The 23,391-nt window shown below is 42.5% G+C and overlaps 1 protein-coding gene across 1 annotated transcript in view; it reads right to left on the reverse strand.

Annotated features, from left to right (window-relative positions):
* Window positions 1-23,391, reverse strand: part of LOC120998230 (prolyl endopeptidase) — a 138,858-nt gene that overhangs the window by 48,815 nt on the left and 66,652 nt on the right. The window contains exons 8-9 of the mRNA XM_040428816.1: window positions 16,274-16,465; window positions 487-684 (exon numbers count right to left, since the gene is read on the reverse strand). Of these exons, the coding sequence (XP_040284750.1) occupies window positions 487-684; window positions 16,274-16,465 (390 nt within the window). The remainder of the gene's footprint in view (window positions 1-486; window positions 685-16,273; window positions 16,466-23,391) is intronic.

Genomic DNA, 23,391 nt, shown 5'->3' on the forward strand with positions numbered 1-23,391 from the left:
CAAATGGAGAAGATAAGGGAAACAAAACTTGTACATAAATCAGAGGAGACATCACTGGGTGTAACAGGCATGTAGTGATGTATACTCCTGTATGTTTGGTGGCCCTGAATGTAATGTCCATCCAAACAGGCCATTAGCACTGGGGGGAAGGTGGTAGGTTGAATCGGGAATTTGACACATATGAATTGGGGCTTGGGCCCTGGATCTTTTGACACCTAGCAACGCCCCTGCAGTGCTAGCTTTATTTCCTGCTCTTAGCCTCCTTCCTGCTACCTTGTCACTCATTAGTTACAGATCTCCAAAGAGCACTAGGATTAGAAACCTGAAGACAAGCAAGCAAACCCATGCACATCCTCAGTGCGTTTCTTATTTGGTTTCCTTGAGTACTGGCATATGCACAACATTGACAGCAACAGGACCTTATAAAAGGAAAGTAGTAAAAGAATTTCACAATAATGTTGCAAAAATAAAAGAACAACTACTCACCAGGTGATAAAAATGAAGTGAACTGGTAGAATATTTCTGAGTCTTTCTTCTGGCCACTATAACCCACAATGCTGCCAACATCCAGAGGGAAGGTTTTAAGATGGCTGCCTGTGGCAAGGTCATGTAGTTGTAACACATTCTTCACATCATGGAGGTAACATAGGACCAGGAACTTTGAATGAACACAGGCTACCCATTCTAAGAAAACAATGCAATAAAAACAATTGTTTTAGTGTGTTAGCTAATTCATACATTCTCACATCAGAAAACTTTGATATCTTGTCATTATACGTAATATGATAATTACCTGTATATACTTTCAAGGCATGTCATTTGAAGGCAACACTAGGGGGTTAAAGGGGTAGTCCAGTAGTAAATTAGCAGATATACAGAGACTAGGTGATAACTGCTATATTTCTGGGAGTCCGACCACTGAGACCTCCATTGATTGTTAGAACAGGAGTCCCGTGTTCCTACCACACTGCCTCCCTGTTCAAAGCCTATTAGACTGATGGAGACAGCTAAGTAAAGTGTTCTTCTATCTTCGTCAGTCTGACTTTCAACTGTTAGAGATAGGTGGAGGTCCTAATTGTCAGAACCCCAGAGAAATAGCAGTTACTATTTATAATAATTCATTATTAATGGATTTTCAGTTTTAAGCTCTTATGATCAATGGCGTACATGTACGTCATTGATCATGAGGGGGTGCATACCATACCATACTAAAAAGCTATATTTTAACTGCTGTATCCGATAATGCCCAAAATATCGGGGGTTATTTATAAAACTGGTGTAAAGTAAGCCCATAGCAACCAGATTCCACCTTTCATTTTGGACAGCTCCTCTGGAAAATGAAAGGAAGAATCTGATTGGTAGATATGGGAAACTAAGCCAGTTCTACTTTATACCAGTTTGATAAATGACCCACATCATGTTGTTTACTATGTGCGGTAAATGCCATAAGAAAAAAGTTCCCAACGTCAGAATTGTTTTTGGGCACCTCCCCCCCAAAAAATTTAAAATTAAGAAAGATCAAAATGGTACCATTAAGGAGGTCCTGTCACTACTCCTAACGTCTGTTTTAGTAAATAATTTCACATACAATGACAACTAAGCTCTATTATTTAAAGAATAAGCTCACCTTAGACTGTTGTACAATATCTACTATGGTGTCCATAGTTTGAAAACTTTTTGTGCAGAGTCTGTAACCTGTGGGATTCTTTTAGAAATCCTTTAATGTAAGTTGAACAAGAGATTACCGACCAGAGCCAGTAATAGCATTGATTTTGAATGCATTAAGCACTGACTTCCCCAGTGTAAATAATACACCATAAGCACGCATTACTGTATGGGATTCCTGAGAGCAGCATATCTGGGAGTAGACTAAAAAGACGCTGTCATATAGCGTGGCATTGCCTACTCTGCAAAAGTACACTATGTACACTCTTAAACATAGTCTATGTATTACAATGGTTTTCTGTCTGTATGGTCCCCCCAAGATATGCTGATCACAGGCCAACTGTGTTGTCTGGGTTTATAGATGGTGTCCATTGAAGACAAGAGGTAATCTGTAAAATGCATGCAGTATTAATTTCTCTACAGAAGAAGATTATCTTTGTGGCCACTCTCCTACAGTTGAAAATCAAAATTTGGATATTGGAAATAATCATCTACCGGTAATTCTCAATTTGATAATCCATGTTCATACACCATATTAGGGCATATAGACATCATACAAGGGAGGTCCCCTGGTGGGTACTACTGTATATGATCCACAGCAGAGATCTGCTATCATGCAGCAGTTCCTGCTTTGGCAGACCCAGTTCAATCATGTATTAAAGGGACCCATTAATTTAACTACATCTCCACTGACAGTAAATGAGCAGCTTCTAAGGGGGCATTCACATGATCCGATCAATATTTTTTGCGGAATGCACGCAAACCATTTAATTTCTATGGGGCCGCAAAATATGCAGACAGCACATGCATGTTAGGAGCAATAGTTATGTGAGGACACACACACACATGGTGAACAGGCTCCGGACAGCCTAGACAAACCACCAGTAGAGAAGATTTTTGATCCACCGACAAGCACAAGTAGTTCCCACAAGTTCTTTGGCCACCTTCCAGACACGATTGGCACTTTCATTACATGCCCCTCTCTTTCCCTGGACCATTCCCAGGTGCTTAGCAGAAGGTCTCAGTGCACCCATTATGTATCCTACCATCAACAGCAAGCCACCGGGACCTAATTCTGCAGTGGTGTTGTGAAAGAGAAACCTGGACTGATACAGACTGGAACTGTATTGTCTTTAGAGATCAATCTGGGTCCTGTTTCGGATCAGATGACAGTTGGGTTTGAGTTTCGAGGCCTCGTGGTGAGCACTTCAATCCTGATATAGAACAATACACTACACTAACTGCTGGCAGGATGATCTAGGGGAGCCATTGTATATGACAGTTGGTCACCGCTGGTAGTAATATGAGGTACACCAACAGTTCAGAGATACCGTATGTGGAGGACATCCTGCAGCCACATTTGTTGCCTCTCATAGTAGGGCTTCCAACCGGCATTTTTCAGCCAGGTACTGCTTGCCCACACAAATCAAAAGGGTTCCCAGGAATGTCTCTACCAGACTGCAACACTTCCTAGGCCTGTCCAGTCACCAGATTTACAAAGAGCACGTAGAAAAGAAGATAGACGGTTGCGCTAGAAAGTAATCCTCTCAGATGAACATGAACGTTTTTATTTGGTGAATGGACAACGCCTTTCAGGATCGGATGGATCTATATATAGGTTAATTCAAGGGTAAAAGGGAATAGGTTGTACTAGACAAAACAGACAAGGTAGCAGTAGATTACCCAAAATAAAAATGGCCGATTGAGATGAACGATGCTTGTTAAGTTGTAGGACACCGCATCCATTGTGCAGTCCAGTCATCAGATTCATCACCAGTCGAACATTTATGGGACCAGCTGGGGCTCCAACTTCTTGGAGCATTATCTTTTTTGTCATTGACTGTATAACAGTGGATGGAAAGCTCTTCACCTGAATGCAAGCTGAGCTGCAGTACCCCATAACAGGCACTACACAGTGGATGGAATCTTGCGCATTTTGGTTCCATTCAGTGTAGAATTTCAGGCACCAGCAGCTACCTGAAACAGGTGATCGCTGTGGGTATGGGGTCAGCCCCCCCCCACCACTTGATATTGATGCTCTAACCTGAGTATAGGCTATAAATATCAAGTACCAGAAGACCCCTTTAATGTGTGCTGAGAAAACATTTCCTACTCCATTACACCATCATCTGTTGAAACATGTGATTTAGGCCATACTCCTAAGTCCATAATGTTTGTCTAACACATTTCAATCAGATTCTGCACCATATAGCATAGACACTTCATAGTTTGATGACCTGTGGATTCAGCCAGTGGAGGCATGAAATGCTTATGTAAGCTACTATTTCCTTCCTGTCTACTGCAATATTTAGCTATTCTCCTCTGACCTATCTCACTAATGTGTTTTTGACCACAAAATTGGTCCTTAATGGATGTAAATGCTAATAAATATACCCTCTAATATTGTGGCTCAGCAGCCACCTCATACACTTGATAGATTTTCTTTGTAATTACTGGGTGACGCAACAGAATTTTGCTCACTTTATACTGCCACTACAGGTACTGTATAATTTTTACATAGAGTTAGAATTTTAACTCTGAAAGGGGTTCTGATTTATTAGCAAGTGCCTGCAGCCTTCCTCCGTCAACACAAGATTTTATACTTGCCTGCTCCCCGCTGCCCCAATCCTCTGCGATGCGTCCGTTGTGTTCATGTTCCGTCCCTGGCTTGTTTTCTTCTGACTCTGCATGGGCATGGCCATGTCAACGCTGAAGCCAGTCATTGGCCAAGCAGCACAGGAAGAAAACAAGTTAAAGACCAGAATATGGACACAACGGAGGCATGGTAGAGGACTGGTTGGCAGGGAGCAGGTAAGAATGAATCTTCTGTTTACGGAGGCAGGCCATGCAGTTGCTGAAAAATCTTCAGTCCTTTAAGGACCGAGCCAATTTTCATTTTTTACTCCCTGCCTTCCCAGAGCCATAACATTTTTATTTTTCCATTCACATAGCTGTATGAGGGCTTCTTTTTTGCAAGACAAGTATTAATTTATTTTAAGGGAATTTGTCAGAAGATTTGAAACTGGCTGATCTGTTGCATCTGTGTTGGTTGCATGTTTATATGTGCGTGCACTGTTGAGAAAAATAAAGTTTTAATATATGTAAATCCAGTTTTAATATATGCAGATGCCTCTATGAGTAATGGGGGCATTGCCGATACACCTAGATGCTCTGCTCTCTCTGTAAATGCTGCACCCTCTGCACTTTGATTGACTTCTCCTAAAGTCAAAGTGGAAAGGGTGTGGCAATTGCAGAGCCTCATGGAGTAACGGCAACGTCCCCAATTGCTCCTAGAGGCTCATTTGCATATATTACAACTTTCTCATCAACGCAGACACATATAAACATGGGACCAATACAGATGCCTTTAGCTACCAATCGTACGTGCAACAGGTCAGTTTCATAGGTACAAAACTGCTGAAAGATGCCCTTTAATGGCACCATTTTATATTGCAAAGTAGTGTGGTATAACTGACTTGTTACCTTTATTCTGAGGGTCAGTACGTTTATATACACAGTTGAGTCACACTATTATGACCACTTCCTACTTTCGACCAGCTAATGAAGGAAGTCATGTGTCATGAGCTGGCTTGGTGGGTATATAAGCTGTGCAATAGGCTGTCTGCATCCAGATCCCTTGTTGCTGTCATGGGTAAAAGGGGCGATTTATCAGAGCTGCAAAAAGGGATGATTATTGGCTTTCAAGCCATGGGTGGCAGCATTTCCAAAACTGCGTAGTTGGTGAACTGTTTGCGTACTGCTGTGGCGAAAGTGTATTATGAGTGGACACCACTGCAAATAAGCAACGTGGAAACTGCAGAGCACCTTGTGCCATTGATGTGAGAGAGGAACATGGGCCAAGCAGGGCGGACCAACACGCTACAGTGGAGCAGCTCACTGCTGAAAGGAACCAAGGGACTATCAGATGTGTGTCTAAAACAGTTCAGTGAACCCTACTGGGGATCCGAAGATAAATAGTCACTGCACCTCTGCTAACAAAGTTGCAGCAGAAAAGACTTAAATTTTTGCAGAATTGGAACTCTGCTGATTGCCTTCTCCAATGAGTCATATTTTCTGCTTCATTAACCAGATGGACGTTGGGGTGTCAGGTGAGAAACATCAGAGAACAAGCACTTTGCAACCATTGTTGGTAGAATACAAGCTGGTGGTAACAGCGTTACAGTCTGATGAATGTTTTTGTGGTATTCTCTGGGCCCACTCATCCACGTGAAAGGCAATCTCAATTGATCTGGGTATGAATCCATCCATACAGATCACGTACGGCCATACATGCTGATTGTCTTCCCTGGGGCGGATGGGTTCTTCCAGTAAGATAATGCAGTAAGGCCTGACCGAGACTTCCAAGTACTATCCTGACTATCCTGGCCCCCTAATCTGTGAGACCACCTTGATCATCATGTTCGTTCTATGGATCCTCCTCCACACCCTCTAGCAGCTGTGGGATGATCTGTGGGATGGGTGATTTTACATATATATATATATATTTATTTATTTCTTTTTTATTTGTATTTTTTCTTTATAAACTTTGTTTTACTTAATTTAAACCTCCCTTGAGGAACTAAACATGTAATTGTCTAGATTGAAATGAATTACCATTGTAATCTATTGGAGATTTGTGGCAGGCATTGGATCCTTCAGAGGGACTGAGGCTGCCATAGTAATCTGACTACTCCTTTGATCTCGGCATGGAGGAGCCATTTGAAGGTTTCCCTTCAGGCACACAGTGGCTACAGCGCCTGTTTACCTTCTAAGTCTGTGCCATGTTTAAACCCTGGACTTCCTCTGTAACTATGGTGGTCATCCTTATGGGGTTAAAGGGCTTATCCCATCAGGTAGACCACCGTCCAAATGTCCTCTAGCAGACTCTGCACAACCAAATATTACATGCCAATTCACTAGGATAGCTACAAATTACTACAATTTCCATGCAACAGAAATGAGTGGTTGCATGCAACCAAACCCTCAGTGGCTAGCTGATCACCTTCGAAGCTGTATTCTAAGACAGATTTGCCAATTTGGTAAAAATCCTGTAGGCTAGTCTACTAGGTTAAAGGTTATCTGGGAATTTGATATTGATGACCTATCATCCTTAGTCATCAATATCAGATTGGTGGTGGCCCAACTTCCAAAACTCTCACCAATCAGTAGTTCAAAAAGACCACGGCACCTAGACCTCTTCCTAGGCCAGTTACTTCACCTTATATTGGTCATGTGGCCTGGGTGCAGCTCAGTTCCAATCAAGTTAAAGGATCTGAGCTGCAATACTAAGTATAACCGATATACAATGAACAGCGCTGTGCTTTGTAAGCTGTAGACCACAGCGCTCACCTGAGCTGCGGCGAGTGGCTTGGCTACTGGAAACAGCTGAATTGCAGGGGTGCTGGGAGTTGGACCCCGCTGATCTGATATTGGTGACCTATCCTGATGATAAGCATTAATATCAAATTCCTGGATAACCAATTTAAAGAGTCACCGTACTTTCACACAACTGTACATAAATCAATAGTACAAGCGACCAGGAGAAACTTTGTAATATGTTTTATCAGTTATCCAAAATGTCTGAGAGATCTGCCAACTAGACATTCAGCATGTACAGCAGAAAACTGCTAAGAAAATGCCAGATACACGAGATATACGTAGTGGCCAGAAATGGTGTTATTCCTCACGTACACACACTGTAATATTGATTAGTGCAGAGTTTGTTGAAAGGTTAGGTAAGCTTTAAAGGGAACCTGTCACTGGGATTTTGGCTATAGAGCTGAGGACATGGGTTGCTAGATGGCCACTAGCACATCCACAATACCCAGTCCCCATAGCTCTGTGTGCTTTTATTGTGTAAAAAACTGATTTGATACATATGCAAATTAACCTGAGATGAGTCAGAGCTTGAAAATATGACTCTTCTCTGGTCACACAAGTAAGATATGACTTTATGTTAATTTGCATAAAAGGCCAGGAAGTACAAAAATGCATAAAACCTATTGAATTCGTCTGCAAATGAAATTAAGTGTAATTTATATGTTTAGGGTAACACAATGAACCATTAGAAATGCTCAGTGAGGGTAGCATAGTAGAGGTGACAGGTTCCCTTTAAGTAGCGTTATTTTTGCATTATTAATTTTTTTACATCCTTTTGATTGCTAGGTAGGTAATAAATCATTTTATTTGTATTGTAAATAACATTTTAGAGGCCAGAGCCACTTCATAGCAGTGTTTGCATAAGATATTACAAAAAAAAAGATCACAGATTGGTTCCGATAAGGCGTAGCGTTTTCATTTCAGTTAAATTCAATGCTGGATCTCCAATCAGTACAAAGCAGATTGGTGCCATAGAAGAATACAGATGTTGCTTCATAAAGAGCAAATCTCCTTGTCAGGAATAATCTAATCTATTTATCTAGGCTGGGATTTATGAAAGAGCAAGAATGAAAAGTGTACAATAGCATCTGCGCAAGCAGAATGAATACACCACAAAAGGCCAAATGTGTGGAGCAGTCATTAATAAAAGGCACACATTCTTATCTGTTGTCATTATACTTTTTCTATGAGATTTCACCCCCACTGGAAAGCTGCAGAGCAAGATTTCTATTGTGATGAATGCGGAGTAGATAAGGAGGTTGCACAGTGAAAATGGGACTATGTAAAGATGCTACATCTGAGTATTCAGTACATTATTCATCTGTGGAAATCATTCACACTTAATAAAAGTGATCTGATACTGTTCTACAATGAAATGTGGTTAAAAGTGAAAACTCCCTCAATGACATTCAGATGTCCTAGCAGGGAATATGGACAGAGGGTTTGATGATAGGTCTTTAAAATGGTTCTTTTTCATCCTTAGAATTGGCCATCAAAATGAGCCCTGAGGGGTCTGCCTCTCAGCCAAAAGCAGGCGGCAACAGGAACGAGCCTCCCTAGTAGAGGCTGTGCAGGGATCCGGAGCGACGGAGAGCAGGTAAGTATAATGTATACGTGGGGCCTGGGCATTGGGTCGGATATTTTAGACTTTGGATAACAGCTTTAAAGGGAACCTGTCACCTGGATTTTAGGCATTGAGCTGAGGACATGGGCTGCTAGATCGCAATATCCAGTCCCCATAGCTCTCTGTGCTTTTATGGTGTCAAAAAAACGATTTTATGTATATGTAATTGAGGCTACTAACATTTTCAGAGCCCAGCCACTCCCACCTTGAAGTAGCCCAGCAATGCCCCACATACTCCGAATCTCCTCCTTGCTCCCCGACGTCACAAAGCCAGAGCGCCGTAATCTCGCGATGTGCGAGTTAGCGCATGCGCAGTGCTGGCATAGTTTTCCTTCCCAGCCTCAGGGAACGAACTGTGCATGCGCTAGCTCGAGCATTGTGAGATAACGGCGCTCTAGCTTTGTGACGTCGGGGAGCAAGGAGGAGATTCGGAGGATGTGGGGCGGTGCTGGGCTCCTTCACATTGGGAGTGGCTGTGCTCAGAGTCAGAGAACGCTGGATTCATCTCTCAAGCACGGAGGAGACAGGACTCATCTAAGGGTCATTTACATATCTATAAAATCTTTTCTTTTTTTTTTGACACAATAAAAGCACAGAGAGCTATGGGGACTGGATATTGTGGATGTGCTACAAGCGATCTAGCAGCCCATGTACTCAGCTGTATAGCCAAAATCCAGGTGACAGGTTCCCTTTAAAGAATCACTCCCACAAAATGTTTTATTCTATGTCCAGTTCTAAAAGTGTAAAGTGTAAACTGTAGTGAAGATAATCTTCTTACCAGTCACTGCATTTGTGAGATATAACCTCCCTTCTGATCCTCAGCTGTGTCATGTGACCAGCACTGACTTTGCAAATAACAGGAAGCGCACAGAAAGCTAGTTTCTCTATGTATTCCTAAGGGAGCCTCAATGTCCGCCTCATAGGAATGAATACAGAAGTAACTGACTTCCTGTCCTATGTCAGTTGGAGAACAGTGTTGGTCACATGACACAGCTAAGAATCAGAAGGGAGGGGATAACTTACAAATACAGACAAGAAGATTACATTCACTACAGTTTACATTACGTACCTTCTAACAGGTCAGAGAATAAAAGATTTTTGGGAGTGCATCTTTAAAATTATTTAGATAGGAAACCTATCTTAGTTACTGCCACACATCAGAAATGCAATAGGCACAGCTATATACACATAGATTTTTAAAACTTTACATTACAATGAGGTTTCCTCTGAACTCAATTTCTGAAGACTAAATTTAGCCCAAGTCTCCGCTGAATTAATTAACCCCAACTGTTTCTGATTGCTATGGAAAGGCTGATTCACCATAGTAAGAATACAAATGATTAGTCCCTTGATTAACCTTGAAACAAAGTTGGTAATGAGGTGAAATTGTTGTATCCTGCAGTAAACAGCAGAAAATTAGAACAAAAAATAATCATTTTTACATGTCTGCTGGATCTCCATGGAAAGAGTCACGGTATTCGCCACGGTAATTAAAGTGTCTCTTCATAGAGCAGACACTGAGGAATAAACCAGGCCTGTGTAAGCATACTAAGGGCAGATGTACAGTAAATATAACATATCTGCATTCATAGATTATTGTCCACAGAGGAAGGCTACGTATATATTTCATGGGGAAAGTGTGACAATAAATTGCACTGCACCATACAGTATGTCAAGTACTAACGATAAATGCAGACTGATGCCTTACACAGATAAGAGGATATAAACTTAGAGTTTTCTGGGATTTTAATATTGATGACCTATCCTCAGAATAGGTCATCAATATCAGATTTTTTTTTGCCTTCCTCTGGATCAACCTGCAGGATGACAGGCCGAACTGGATGGACAAATGTCTTTTTTCGGCCTTATGTAATATGTTATGTACTATGTTACTAAAGGAATACAGACAATAATAATAATGGTTTTATTTTCCTTCCCATTCAATTGATTTAATTAGAAACCATTTAGGAACAAGTTTGTGCTGCTGTAAACATGTGAATACTCTGACTGGGTGGTAGTTCCTCATCTCTTCAAAATGGTCTCTTACTAGGAACGCAGTGTTCAGACAGGGTGATACTCTGTTCTCAGTGAAAAGCATTATACTATTTTATACACTTTAGTTTAGACACCCTACTTTTGGCTAAAAACTGGATCAAAACAACATGCCTTTTACATCCGGTTAACCATCATAACAGTTGCAAAATACATAATCAAATAATGAATATTCGTAGCCTTATGTGTGCACTACAATTTTATTCTATTCAAGTGAAATTTTAGGGCGTGTTTCCATGGTGGATTTTTACTTCAGAGAAATCGGATAAAGAAACTGGCAGAAATCCTAAAGTGATCCTCGTGTGTCTACCACAGTTTTGCATTTAGCTTGCTGTGTAACTGATGGGAAAAATCTGTGTGTGGACATCAGCCACGGATAAGGGCGGGTTCTTACCAGCATTATAAATTCCGTTATAGGGTTCCGTTATAACAGAATTCTAGGACTGAATGCAAAACGGAAGCCTTTAAGAGGCATTCTGTTTTGCTCTGTCCTAATACATGTCTATAGCCACAAATAACTGTTCCATTTTGTTACATTATACATGACGGAAATAGAAATCCCGTCGACAGGACTCTTTTCCATCACGTATAACGGAACAAAATGGAATTGTTATTTGTGGCCATAGTTAGAGATGAGTGAAAAAATTAGTTATAATGCTGTAACGGAGATCTTTCTCCGGAAAGAATTAGAATGTACTGCCTCCGATGAGCCGAAGTCCGTTATTCACGAAGTCGCACGCGACTTCCTTGAATCACTTCGATAATTGATTACTGCAGTGAAAAACCTTGGAACCGAACTTATCGAAGTTATTCAACGAAGTCTTGTGTGACTTCGTAAATATCTTACTTTGGCTCATCGGAGCCCATACATTCTAATACTGTACGGAGACAAATCTCCGTACAGTAGTATAACAAATTGTTTTGCGAAGCTGCTTCAAATGTAGCATCTGAAGCTCGCTTCGGTCATCTCTAGCCATAGACCTGTATTGGGACGGAGCAAAACGGAATGCCTCTTAAAGGGTTCCGTTTTGCATTTCTGCAACGGAACCCCATAACAGAATTTATAATGCTGGTGAGAACCCGCCCTAACTCCAGTTTTTGCGCAATTTGTAAATTCACAAGGAAATCACCCGCAATGGAATGACGTTAGTGGGATGAACGTCAGTGGGATTTTCATTGAAGTCCAAACACAAAATCTATGGCTGTCAAGGTATGTTTGTAAAGCTGAGAACAAGATAAAATCTAGGAAAAATGCACAGAAATATAATGGCGTAGAAAAGGAAAAGTAGAAAAAGAAAAACACTACACACACAACATTTCTCTTATCTTGGTAAAATTATTCCAAACTGTTGATGAACTTAATCAGACAAAAGACTTTTTTCTGGCCAGGTTTGCTGCTCGCAGTTTCATGTCTAAACCTAATAGGTTGGATTCAGCCTGTCAAAACACTTTACATTCAGAAAGCAATTACCCGGATTCTTCTTTGCTAATTGGAACATCTTGGGTACCTTTTGAAGTGTAATGGAAATTTCGTTCTGCATACAAATTCTAAACTGATATATTTGAAGCATAGTGCCGACTGTAACAACACAGGCAAAATACATACTAGATTCACTGTACATGGGTCCAGTTACTACTGTGCTTCCTAAAAAACATTTTTTTGTTTCTACTCTTGAAACATTAGACAGTAAGGTACAAAAGAAGGAGTCCATTTTTGCTGCTTATTTCATTTCTATCTAAAGTAGCCAATAACTATGAATACTACTACTTTAGGAAGAAAAACAATGGGGGTTATTTATCAATCTGAAATACGCCTAAATAGGGCGGTTAGTTGCGCGGCATGGGCGGGGACGGGCAGTTAGCCCCGTCTCATTTCCATTTTCTACGCCTGAAACAGGTCTAAATATAAGACAGCTCTGAAGCTGTCTTCCATTTAGAACTGGCAGAGGCTGGCGCTTCTTTATAACTTTGGCGGATCCACCGCCAGCTTAGGGGTTTATTAAGACTGGCATCTAAAATGCCGGTCTTAATAAATGTGCCCCAATATATTTAACACAAAAAAATGCCACAAAAGCCTCCAAAATGATTTGCCGTGTATGCAGTTTACTTTTGTTTCAGCTTCCACTATATGAAAGGAGTTCAGTACAGTATGGCACGTTGGACCTAAAGTACCAAGGCTGGTGTGTCATGGGCTCATGAAAAAACGATTACCAGTAAGTTTACTCTTGGTATTTCCATTTTGCCCTATAACAGCACCTATGAGAGATTAGACTAGACAAAATAATGCCAGGACTACTGCTTTAAGCACCTTACGACCAAAGGAAGGGTCAAATCTAGCCTATAATGCCTGAAAAAGGTATTTGGCGAGCTCCATGTGGTTGTCTGGTATAATGCGCTGATAAACCTTCCAATAACTCAAGTGCTCTTGAAGAATATGCTATTTTGATAACACTGATAATCTACCATGATAGCGTACAACTAGCAACCTTTCCACCCTGTAACCTATAAATATCTAATAAGACAACTTCTTACATCTAAATTATGGAACCCCCTTCACCCTCATTTGATGGATTTTCCTAGGGACGAAGAAAATGCATGGTCAGGTTTAATTATCACTCAGTCCTCCAGAATAGTTGTATAAGGGGGTACAGCAGACATGGCAAAAATTGGGATAGAGTCCAAAGGTTCAAACGGGGCCTGGGAAAGACTGGAAAGAACTAAGCTCAAATCCCAAGGCGGAGTCCAGACTTTTTGTGAAGGCCTTAGGCCCCTTTCACAGGGGCGAGAATTCCGCACGGGTGCAACGCGTGAGATGAACACATTGCACCCGCACTGAATCCGGACCCATTTCACTTCAAAAGGGGTGTTCAGATGAGTGGCGATTTTCACGCATCACTTGGGCGTTGTTTGAAAATCGCTGCATGTTCTATGTTCTGCGTTTATTACGCAACGCAGGCCCCATAGAAATGAATGGGGATGCGTGAAAATTGCAAGCATCCGCAAGCAAGTGCGGATGCAATGAGATTTTCACGCATGGTTGCCAAGGAGACGAGCGATGAGTTACCCAGGACCCCATTTACCTAATTACTTTCCATTTGGTGATGGATCATGTGATGAGCGTAGTGATGTCATCAAAGGTCCTATTGCTCACAGATGAAGACAGAAGAGATGCCGACTGCGCGAACAAGTGGATTAAGGCGAGTTAAATTTATTATTATTATTATTATTATTTTTAACCCCTCCAGCCGTATTGTACTATGCATTCTGTATTCAGAATGCTATTATTTTCCCTTATAACCATGTTATAAGGGGAAATAATAATGATCGGGTCCCCATCCCGATCGTCACCTAGCAACCGTGCATGAAAATCGCACTGCATCCGCACTTGCTTGCGATTTTCACGCAACCCCATTCATTTCTATGGGGCCTGCGTTACGTGAAAAACGCACAAAGATGCGCATGCTGCGATTTTCACGCAACGCACAAGTGATAAAATCACTGCTCATGTGCACAGCCCCATAGAAATGAATGGGTCCGGATTCAGTGCGGGTGCAATGCGTTCACCTCACGCATTGCACCCGCGCCGGAAATCACGCCCGTGTGAAAGGGGCCTTAAGCTGTTCCCCGGGAGGCTGACTGGAGCTCCGTCTGAAACTAGCGCGCTTTTTCACAGGCAAGAGCGAAGACTCCAGTCTCCATGCACAGTGGCTCCTATAGGAGACTGAAGCCGACAGGTAACCTCCACATCTGTCGGTATTACGGGGGCCCTGCATCCCCATAGCGATCCTGGCTGTGAGTTCCATCTACCCTGTCCTATTGACAGGAAACAGGAATAACTTGAGAGAAAGGAGGATGGGCCTTTTAAAGCGATCTTTGGGTTCCTGTCCAGTAGAGGAGGGATCTCTCTCCCTGGTCATAAGGCAAGATAGAAAGTTAGACATACCAGAAGGTTTAGGTTATGAATACCAGAGGATCAGTTTGAAGTGTAAATTTCTGACATGACAAAGTCAACCTTCATTCCTTGTGGAGTGAAGCTTCTTCCCAAACCTAATCGTGTAAAAAAGTTTGCCCAAAAACAGTTTGAACTAGGAGAACAGAGGTATTAAGCTGCATTTACAAAAGGAGGCATATAAATCTACTGGATATTATTTCTATTGGATTTTCCATGGACCATTTTCTTAATATGGTTCAAATGGTATTGTACAAGTATAAAAAGTTTAACCCAATGGAACTGTTTTTTTAAAACTTACTATGCATTTGTTTCTTCTTAGTACAACTAAAGAAGTGCTGATCCTCCCACATATTCAAAGGGTAATCCCATCTTCACATTTATGGCATATCTGCAAAACATGCCATAAATGTCTGATAGGTGCGGGTCCCACCTCTGGGACCTGCATTTATTTTAAGGACAGGAGTAGAGGTACTTTGATTCCAGAATGAAGGAATGAACAGTGAAATGAAGGGTATCATTACATTCATCTTAGTTAGGCCTACATGGCACTGTGCCTGAATTAAGAGTGAATTTCCTGGTGACAGATTCCCTTTATGTGATGATTATAGACATGGTGCTAAAAAAAAAATCTCTCATTGCTTTGGTGCCATACATTCAGAATTCTAAACACTTTGGAAAGGAGGCTTTGGCCTAATTTTCTGACAAATATATACAATGCAAAATTGTGAAATACTCAGTGACATCATTAGTGTTTTGTGGTCTACAAACCGGATACCCACAAAGCATGGATACCAGACGTGTGCACGCCACAGATCCATTGGCTTCAATGGGTTCATGGTCCAGATGTTGCAGTAAAGTACAGTATAGGACATGCCCTATACTTTGCAGCAACATATGGACCATGGATTCATTGAAGTCCATGGGTCCGGTATCCGTGTTTTGCAGTTCCGGTTTGTGGGGATCACAAAACACTTACAGTCGTGTGCATGAGGCCTTCGTAGTAATATCCAACTATGGTCGTGTGCATGAGGCCTTAATAATAATATCCTACTAAGGTCTTATCCATGAGGCTTTAAAAGGGGTTATCCAACTCTTATAATGCCCCCCCAAATGCCCGGGGTCCTCACACAGATTGTACTTACCTCACTCCCCGGCACTCATGTAGTTTGGCCGCCGCTGCATCTCCCTGTCATGAGGATCAAAACATCCAGTGATAGGTGGTTAGCCAATAGCAGGCCGCGATGGGAACGAGCCTCCCTAGCATCACCAATGATGCTAGGAAGCCTTATTCCCGTCACGGCCTGCTACTGGCTGCCCCCCCGTTGGCGGATGTTTTGATCTGCGCAACAGGGAGATGCAGAGGCGGCCATCAGAAACGATGTGGGTGCCGGGGAGCAAGGCAAGTACAATCTGTGTAAGGGGCACGGGCATTTGGGGGGGCATTATAGGAGTTGGACAACCCCTTTAATAGAAATATCTTACAATGGTCGTGTGCATGAGGCCTTAATATTAATAAATGCTTCAGTGCCTGATTGATCTGTCTTTGTCAGGTTATTTCTGTCATCTGCTAGAAAAATAAGGCAGCTTTAACATACACTTACCTAGAACATCTATTTCATGCTCTGGCACAAGTTCTTTCCAGTTGGATTCACCAGGATCACTGAAGTCTATGTTGATCAGCTTGTAGTTTGGGGCACTGCGGTTAGTTTTAAATGTGAAGACGGTGCCTTCATTTGTGACATATTCATACTCTGCATCAAAATTATCTATTAGCTTTACCCATGGAAGAATTCCTGTAAGAAAAAATGAATATTTAATCAGGATCTACAGGAGAGATAAAAGAAAAAAAACTTAATACAGTAGGGAACTGGATTCTGTTTTCCATCCTACAGTCACTTGAACACATGCCCCTTCTACAAGCAGGAGTGAACCATGACTGGATCAGGAAGCAAAGGGACAAGAAACATTTATGCCCAGAATGCAAACTATAGATCATTAGAAACAAGGGTCTATAGGTTGTCAATGTCTGAAACAGCAACCTATGGAAATTAGAATGCCTTGCAGTTGCTCTTCTTGGTGAATTGTCCTAGGAACATTCAAGCCAAAGGCATGATTTGAGATGCCACAAAGAGAGTATGTTTGAGTTTCCACATGATGAGTTCTTTCACATCAAGGTCGCTCTTATCTCCAACTAAGTGAACTGAATAGCAGAGAGTTCAATTTAACCCATAGATAGAACCCAAGTATAGTAAAAATAAGAAATAAACAGCATACAAAATGATAATAAAATCAATATTAAAAAGACATAAAAAAATAAATTAAAAAAGTTTATGCCTTACTGATAGTATGTAAATGTCCATTACACTCCTGCCGGCTTGAAACAATCCACTATATTCTCCAAGCTTATGGATCACAATGAACAGAAACAGAATCTATTAACCCACTGCTGGTTTACCAGGAAATTACCATTTCAATGAATTCAAATACCAGAAGATGGAAATTATGTTCAAATTGGGACATATCTGGACAGAGATCACAAGTTTCACTTTCCTGCCAATTAAGTGGTCACGGCTGGCATTTTAGAGCCAATTAAAACTGTACAACTTTGCCTTCAGAAGAAAGAAAATATTGGATGCACACTTTCTGGCAAGTGCACGGTGTAATTTAGAAAACAGAACAAGAAAACAAGCTATTGGCCTCTGGACATTCTAAATTCATTTACATATACTGAGCTAATAATGGTAGGATACATTAATAGTGCCCCATGCATCAGAACTGAGTGTAGACAGAATGAGGAAAGCTGTGCAATAAGTGATGTTATAGAATTGTTACCAATTATCAGAGTTGCAAAAAGGGTGGGAGTATTTCTAAAGCTGCGCAGTTTTTGGACTGTTCACGTGCGGCTGTGGTGAAAGTGTATTGTGAGTGGACAAATGGCACCATTGTGAATAAGTGACGTAGAAACTGTGTAGCACCATGTGCCATTGATGTCAGAGGTGAACGTTGGCTACAAAGAAGTGCAAGGCGGATTGACACACTACAGTGGAGCAGCTCACCTCCAAAATGAACTAGGGGGCTACCAGACATGTCTAAAACAGTTCAGAGGGAACACTAGTGAGGGAACACCTGCGGTTTGCTGCGATCGCCGACACGGGGGGGTCACATGACCCCCCCCCTGGCGTTGTCACAGGATGCCGGCTGAAGGATTTCAGCCGAAATCCCGTTCCGTTTAACCCCTCGGGCGCCGGAATACTGATTTCAAGTTAGGACGTACCGGTACGCCCTGAGTCCTTAAGGACTCGGGAAATAGGGCGTACCGATACGCCCTGCGTCCTTAAGGGGTTAAGTTTTAGTCCAAAAATGTGCCAAAAGGTTGGTCCATTTTTGGTGACCTGAGGTGCATTTATGCCATGCCCAAATACTTTCCCAAGACAAGGCGTAAAAGGATTAGAAAAATGTCTAATACACTTCATAAACGCAGTGCAAAGCATATATGCCCTTTTTTTTGGTGCAAACGATGTAGAAGAAATTGCACATTTTCAATAGTAAATCTGCCCCATAATGTCAAACACAGCTGGTCTTTAGTTACTGAGAAGCTAAATCAAAAAGTGACAACCAACATGGCTGCACTTCCTGTTGTCACTATGGAAAAAAGGCTGCTGCAACAAAACTGAAAAATAGAAACACCTTTGTAAGGTAAAAATATAAAAGTATTTATAACAAATTAATTTTTGTGCAAAGTATGGCTGCTTCAACATGACATGCTGACATTGCAAACACACACTCAAAAAAGGCATGTCGCTTGGTTGTACGCAAATAAAAGCAATACTTAAAAAATGTCAGAAAAAATAGGTACACTAGAGCGCGTGATGCCATGTCTCTAAAAGGGGTCATTTGATGTCGACAGAACATTCTTACTGTTCCTGACACTCGGCTGGGAAAATGTCAAATCATTTCAGCAGCGCTCCGACACGTAGGTAGGGTTGACCTCCAGGTGCCCATTTCAATGGCTCATAAACAGCACCAACTGAAAATACTGAATTCATCCAGGAAAGATAAAATCATTCTGCAATTTCAGTAGGGGTGACATTTTACTGCTGTAATCTTTAGGCCTTGTAATCAAACATGAAATGTTGCAGTGCTGCTCCATTTTCAATTCATTTAAAGAGAACCCGTCACATTGAACATGTGGTCTGATCTGTGGGCAACTGAGGATGGAGCAGCCCTTTCCTGATCATTCTAGGCTTAGGAGTCCGGTTATGTCATTTTTATCTTTAAACTCACTTGCATTCTGACAAACCAGCAGTAAAATACATTGGGAGGACTCCTGAGCTCACACACGTAATGGAGAAGACTGAAAAAGGAGTCCTCTCACCGCATTTTATTGCTGGTTTGTCGGAGCACAGCAACAGAATGCAAATGAGTATAAAGATAAAAATTACATGACCAAACTTGGCATCACTGACACTATACACCGTTTATGCTAGGTTGGGGTGTTTTGGGGCTGACAGATTCCCTTTAAAGGGGTTTTCCCATCTCAGACAATGTGGGCATATCGCTAGGATATGCCCCCATTGTCTGATAGGTGCGGGTCCCACCGCTGGGACCCGCACCTACAATGAGAACGGAGCCGGGAAATGAACGGAGGGTGCACTGCGCATGCGCAGCGCACTCCATGCATTTCTAGGGGCTGCTGAAAATAGCCGAGAGCTGGCTCAGCTATTGCTGTCTGGCCCATAGAAATTAATGGGAGCATGTGCCGTACATGTGCAGTGCGCTTCCATTCACTTCTATGGGAGCAGCGCTTGGTGATGGACAGACCCCGGGAAATCCGGGGTCCTCCAGCCACAGCGCTTCCCACTTCATTCTCGTTGTATGTGGGACGTGCACCTATCAGACAATGGGGGCATATCCTAGCGATATGCCCCCATTGTCTGACATGGGAATACCCTTTTAAGATTGCACCTTACCAACAGTCATTATGAGAATTTCTTGAGCTAATGATCCAACTGCCCATATCATCGATAGTGAATATCTAATGAATGTCACTCAACAGGCATGTGAACACGCACTCTCTGCCATGCAGTAACTTTTTTGCCAAAGATGTTGGTAAAATAAGGATCTAAAGTTTGTTCCCTTTCTAGTACAGGCCCCAGTGAGCATGATCAGAACAACCTAGTACATCGAGTATCTGACCAAGAGCTTGAAAGGAGAGCGGATAATATCATTCAACAGATGTAAACAGCTCCAAGATGGACTAGTGAGAGTAAAATATGAAGGAGTAAGGCCCCTTGCAGACGAGCGTGTGTCACGCTGCGAGTCCGCAGAGCAGCTCCCGGGCTGACCTCCCAGCACTGACGGGGTCCCATAGCATTATATTGATTTATGATGCTATGTAACCCATACAGTTCTGGAATGTATTGGATAACACTGGCAGCATTATGTCAGTGTTATCCAATACAAACACAGCTGTGGGAATTGTTCAGTATGTTCAAATATGATAAATTAAAAATCAACTTTGATCAGTAACATGCCAAGTACATGGGCTTGTGCAGGGGTTTTATATTGATGACCTATCCTCAAGTCGGCAGGGGTCAGACACCCGGCACCCTCGCTGATCTGTTGGTTAAAAAGAAGTTGACGCTTCATGCGAGCACTACTCCCTTTTCATTACACTGCTCGTCATCTTGGAAGTGCAGTGTTATTACAACGACTTGCTCCATTCACTTGAATGAAGCAAGTACTTGTAACTACGCCGCCGCTGCAAAGGAGACGACGCATAGTACATTAAAGAGAAAGCAGCTCTCGCATGGAGTTCTGCCTCCTCTTCAAACCGCTCATTGATGGGGGTTCCAGGTGTTGGTCCTCCGCCGATCAGATAGTGATGACCTAATCTGAGGATAATCTATCTAAAACCCCTGCACAACCCCTTTAAAGGGGACATAAACCTTTGCCGAAACCTCAAAAGGTGCATAGGCTCTGCTAAAAAATAAATAAATAAATAAAAAGCCGAGCAGAGCCAATGAAACCTGAAGGTGCAGCGCTCCTGCCTGAGCCTGCTCTGCTGAAAGTTCACCATAGCACATCGGTACAGGAGTAGCAATATGCTATAGAGAGCCTTGAGCGCTGTAACTAGAATAATGATAAGGTGCACTAGCACCCAGGACTGGGTGCCAATTTGAGTAGGAAAACATTTTAATTAATTAATAAAGTGCATTACAAAAGTCATTTTGGGCTATTTAAAACATTTTAAAAGCTAGTTTTAGAAAAGTTTATTTACTCTTTAAGTATTTATCCTATAAGTAGGGATGAGCGAACCCGAACTGTATAGTTCGGGTTCGTACCGAATTTTGGGGTGTCCGTGACACGGACCCGAACATTTTCGTAAAAGTCCGGGTTCGGGGTTCGTCGCTTTCTTGGCGCTTTTTGAAAGTCTCGTTAGGGCGAGATTAGGCAGTGATTAACTCCTCCAAAAGACTTCATTCAGTGATCGATCTACAGCTGTGGATCATTGAAGTGCTGATATTGAATTGCTCACTTTTTTTAGGCTGCCCAGAGCGTTTTTATATCACTTTTTTCTGGGGTGATCGGCGGCCATTTTGTGGCTTGTTGTGCGCCAGCACAAGCTACCAAGTGCATTTAACCATCAATAGTGTGGTTATTTTGTGCTATATCCTACATCAGGTGCAGGCTGAGCTTGTGTCACCCAAGTGCATTTAACCATCAACAGTGTGGTTATTTTTTGGCCATATACTACATCAGGGGCAAGTTGAGCCTGTCACCCAGCGCCTAAAAAATAGGCCTGACATTTATAGTCCTCTAAATCAGTACTGTTTTAGCTGGTCAAATTATTTGTAGTGACCGTAAAAGCACAGTTTTTGTTCTGGGTTGAAAAACTATTCCCAAATTTGCCACTCTCAAAATTAGTAGTTTCTGCTATATCAGGCCTACTTTAAATCTTTCCCAAAAAGGGTAGATTAGATTCAAGGTGCTGATGGTGTCATTCTGAAAAACTTAACACACACGCTAAAGTGCAGATACAAGTCTAATTCTGTGATTAAAGGTATACCTGTCACACAGCGCCTAAAAAATAGCCCTGACATTTATATTCCTCCAAATCAGTACTGTTTTAGCTGGTCAAATTATTTGTAGTGACCGTAAAAGCACAGTTTTTGTTCTGGGTTGAAAAACTATTCCCAAATTTGCCACTCTCAAAATTAGTAGTTTCTGCTATATCAGGCCTACTTTAAATCTTTCCCAAAAAGGGTAGATTAGATTCAAGGTGCTGATGGTGTCATTCTGAAAAACTTAACACACACGCTAAAGTGCAGATACAAGTCTAATTCTGTGATTAAAGGTATACCTGTCACACAGCGCCTAAAAAATAGCCCTGACATTTATATTCCTCCAAATCAGTACTGTTTTAGCTGGTCAAATTATTTGTAGTGACCGTAAAAGCACAGTTTTTGTTCTGGGTTAAAAAACTATTCCCAAATTTGCCATTTTCAAAATTGTGGTGAACGGGAACAATGAGGAAAACATCTAGTAAGGGACGCGGACATGGTCGTGGTGGTGTTAGTGGACCTTCTGGTGCTGGGAGAGGACGTGGCCGTTCTGCCACAGCCACACGTCCTAGTGTACCAACTACCTCAGGTCCCAGTAGCCGCCAGAATTTACAGGGATATTTGGTGGGGCCCAATGCCGTTCTAAGGATGGTAAGGCCTGAGCAGGTACAGGCATTAGTCAATTGGGTGGCCGACAGTGCATCCAGCACGTTCACATTATCTCCCACCCAGTCTTCTGCAGAAAGCGCACAGATGGCGCCTGAAAACCAAGCCCATCAGTCTGTCACATCACCCCCATGCATATCAGGGAAACTGTCTGAGCCTCAAGTTATGCAGCAGTCTCTTATGCTGTTTGAAGACTCTGCTGCCAGGGTTTCCCAAGGGCATCCACCTAGCCCTTCCCCAGGGGTGGAAGAGATAGAATGCACTAACGCACAACCACTTATGTTTCCTGATGATGAGGACATGGGAATACCACCTCAGCACGTCTCTGATAATGACGAAACACAGGTGCCAACTGCTGCGTCTTTCTGCAGTGTGCAGACTGAACAGGAGGTCAGGGATCAAGACTGGGTGGAAGACGATTCAGGGGACGATGAGGTCCTAGACCCCACATGGAATGAAGGTCGTGCCACTGACTTTCACAGTTCGGAGGAAGAGGCAGTGGTGAGACCGAGCCAACAGCGTAGCAAAAGACAAAGAGGGAGCAGTGGGCAAAATCAGAACACCCGCCGCCAAGAGACTCCGCCTGCTACTGACGGCCGCCATCTGGGACCGAGCACCCCAAAGGCAGCTTCAAGGAGTTCCCTGGCATGGCACTTCTTCAAACAATGTGCTGACGACAAGACCCGAGTGGTTTGCACGCTGTGCCATCAGAGCCTGAAGCGAGGCATTAACGTTCTGAACCTTAGCACAACCTGCATGACCAGGCACCTGCATGCAAAGCATGAACTGCAGTGGAGTAAACACCTTAAAAACAAGGAACTCACTCAGGCTCCCCCTGCTACCTCTTCTGCTGCTGCCGCCGCCTCGGCCTCTTCCTCCGCCTCTGGAGGAACGTTGGCACCTGCCGCCCAGCAAACATGGGATGTACCACCAACACCACCACCTGCGTCACCAAGCATCTCAACCATGTCACACGGCAGCGTTCAGCT

The sequence above is a fragment of the Bufo bufo genome, chromosome 4 (assembly GCF_905171765.1).
Source record: "Bufo bufo chromosome 4, aBufBuf1.1, whole genome shotgun sequence".
Classification (NCBI taxonomy): Eukaryota; Metazoa; Chordata; class Amphibia; order Anura; family Bufonidae; genus Bufo; species Bufo bufo.